At 47.1% G+C, this 2,514-nt stretch overlaps 2 protein-coding genes across 2 annotated transcripts; one reads left to right on the forward strand and one right to left on the reverse strand.

The window, feature by feature from the left end:
- The first annotated feature begins 923 nt into the window (after nt 1-923).
- LOC128276916 (uncharacterized) lies at nt 924-1,912 on the forward strand. Its single transcript, XM_053015376.1, has 2 exons — nt 924-1,055; nt 1,124-1,912. The coding sequence occupies exons 1-2, from the start codon at nt 924-926 to the stop codon at nt 1,910-1,912; spliced, it is 921 nt and encodes a 306-aa protein (XP_052871336.1).
- A 23-nt stretch (nt 1,913-1,935) lies between these two features.
- Nucleotides 1,936-2,296, reverse strand: LOC128276914 (DNA-directed RNA polymerases I, II, and III subunit RPABC5). The gene is made up of 2 exons (XM_053015375.1): nt 2,202-2,296; nt 1,936-2,137 (listed from the first exon to the last, which is right to left on the reverse strand). Exons 1-2 carry the CDS (start codon nt 2,294-2,296, stop codon nt 2,029-2,031), a joined length of 204 nt encoding a protein of 67 aa, XP_052871335.1. The 3' UTR covers nt 1,936-2,028.
- Nucleotides 2,297-2,514: the final 218 nt, after the last annotated feature.

Below are 2,514 nucleotides of genomic sequence, written 5' to 3' on the forward strand. Positions count from 1 at the left end.
AGTATTTTTTGCAAAATATATGCGCCTCGTTCATCGGAAGTAATCGGTTGCAAAGCGCCATCAGCCGACAGGCACATTCGACATATAGGCGAGATTCTAGAAAGAAATGCGCTATGATATATATTGATTCTTGTTTACCGTCAACTTACTCGTCTGTAAATGAAACTTTAGAACGCTTCGAAGATGCCATTTCGACTCCAACAGTTTATTACAGAAGAATAGAGAATGTAAAATTGTCCGTGTTCTGATCGTCGACTACACAAAGTCTTTTGTCCACGTTTGACAGCTTCTATGCGGTACAGGAGCAAAATGGCGGCAGTTCTGGGATGCTGTGAGTTGCTAATTGCTGTCAATTTGTTAATTCGAACGAAAACGTTCTCAACGGATTGGTAAAATTTATTGGTTTTGGCTAGCTGTTTTTGGCGTGCGTCGCCACGCCTCATTTCATCCTCATTTTTCGATTATCTGGCGTTCCAGAGGATCGGACTTCCTGGTGACGTACCCGATCGGCTTCCCTTTTCGCTTCCCGTTGGATACATGCCAAAACACGCACCAGCTGAATGTGGCTCAAATTGCTTGAAAATTCCCCGAGTTCTGCTGAAGCTGTGTTATAGTTATGCACCGTGTGGCACCGCAGTATAGAATAAGAAGATAGAAGATAGAAGAAGGACTTATCTCATTCCACTTTACCGCCATCTACAGTGTCGACTACGAACTATATTGACACTTGAGGCATAATATTTTGTTGCGCGTATTTGGTGGATTTCGCGCCATCGCCCGATTTCGGTGAACGAAAAGGGTGGATAAACGGTGGGTTTCGCGCTCAAAATCTCTCGAACGATATTAACAAGAACAAGTGATTAGATCGCAGAATTCTAACTTCTAAATTTCTAAAGACCCATAGGAATCTAACACATCCAATAATGAACGCCGAATCGAGCCCGTCCGTGTGTCGTTGTTGTTCGACCGCACTCAGAGAAAGCACCGACCCGTCCATAGATCTGCTTAAATGTCCCGAAATAAATCGAATGCTTAAACAACTGTACCCTTCCAAGGTAGGCGCGATAAGGCTGACAACCCAATACGATATGCTAACTCCGTTAAACCATCTCGCATTTGGCAGGATGTTCCAGGCGACGAACACAAGCTGATCTGCATGGCGTGCTACCTGAATGCATTGGGTCATAGTAACTTCGTTGCGGAATATCGACAAAAACGGAAAACTTTCCGCATGAACCAGCTGGTGCTATACTCCCAGACATGTCCGTCTCCACCGCCACCTCTTGCCCAAAACCTGGTTGCGGACGACGACAACAAAAGTGATGATGGCGATGAGAACGCCAACCCTGAGGAAATTTCGCCACAAATATCGGTTGAGAGCTCGGAGAACTTTCTCGGTTTTTCGGACCCAAACGACGTCCCGGACAACGAGGAACAGCCTACAACAGTAGAAGAACCATCAAATGACGAAGTGGTCGCATCAGCTCGTGCGTCGACTTCAACGAGTGCCAAAAATGGTCCACCAATAATGGAACTACGACCGGTGTTGGTGGACTGCTTGAAAACACCAATGTATCTGGAATCTCTTGCACCGGTCACCGTTACCGTCGATCCGGCGCATCCAAAGATCACGCGATATCTTTGCGGTAAATGTTTTGCCATTTTCGATCACCTGACTGGCCTGAAGGTACACGAGAAACATAACCGTTGCCACCTATCCTGCCGCTACTGCCTGACCCGATTGCGGGAGGGCAAAAAACATCGATGTGAACCGCAGGAAAAGTACGCACCGGTCCTACCGCTGGTGCGCGGCAATAGATACCGCCATCGGCGCTCTGAGGCCGCGGTCGATTTGACATCGTTTGACGAATCGACGGACACCGATGACTCTTCGGACAGCGATGAAATGTAAAATGAAACGTACATGACTGATTTGCTTAGTAAAACAACTTTACTCTCGTATCTTCGTGCTTTCCTTAACACCTATCACCGTTCGCCTTAAAACATACGCAGCAGCACTTGTCCCAGTTACTTCTCCAGTGGCGCATAGTTAAGCAGCTTTTCGATAAGATCCACATGGCCCAGCAGCATCCGGCGGCAGCAGTACCGTTTCAGTCCCAGTGCGTCCAGGGCATCACTACAGAGGGGGAAGTTAGAGCTTGCTGCCTTCTTTTTGGCCCTGTTCATATCTTTCCGCTTACCCTTCGGTGTATTCGGCTTGCAGGAGGCCCAGATAGGCTTCCCACTTGTTGCCAATTACCTTGCCACAGGTAAAACAGCGCACCGGAATAATCATATCTAGTGGTTTGGTGTGATTAACGAATCGCGTGGCGTCGACAAAAATTTGCAGCGTGCGGCGGCCTACTGCGAAACTGCGAAAATAAACAATGCACGTTCAGTTTGACAGTCACTTTGGCGCCAGTGTTGCCAGCAAAACATTTTCGCAAACATTCACAACCCCAAAAAATCAGTTTGGTTCCCGGGGGTTTTATAACATTTCATTGTTTTATTAGT

The sequence above is a fragment of the Anopheles cruzii genome, unplaced genomic scaffold, assembly GCF_943734635.1.
Source record: "Anopheles cruzii unplaced genomic scaffold, idAnoCruzAS_RS32_06 scaffold03050_ctg1, whole genome shotgun sequence".
Classification (NCBI taxonomy): domain Eukaryota; kingdom Metazoa; phylum Arthropoda; class Insecta; order Diptera; family Culicidae; genus Anopheles; species Anopheles cruzii.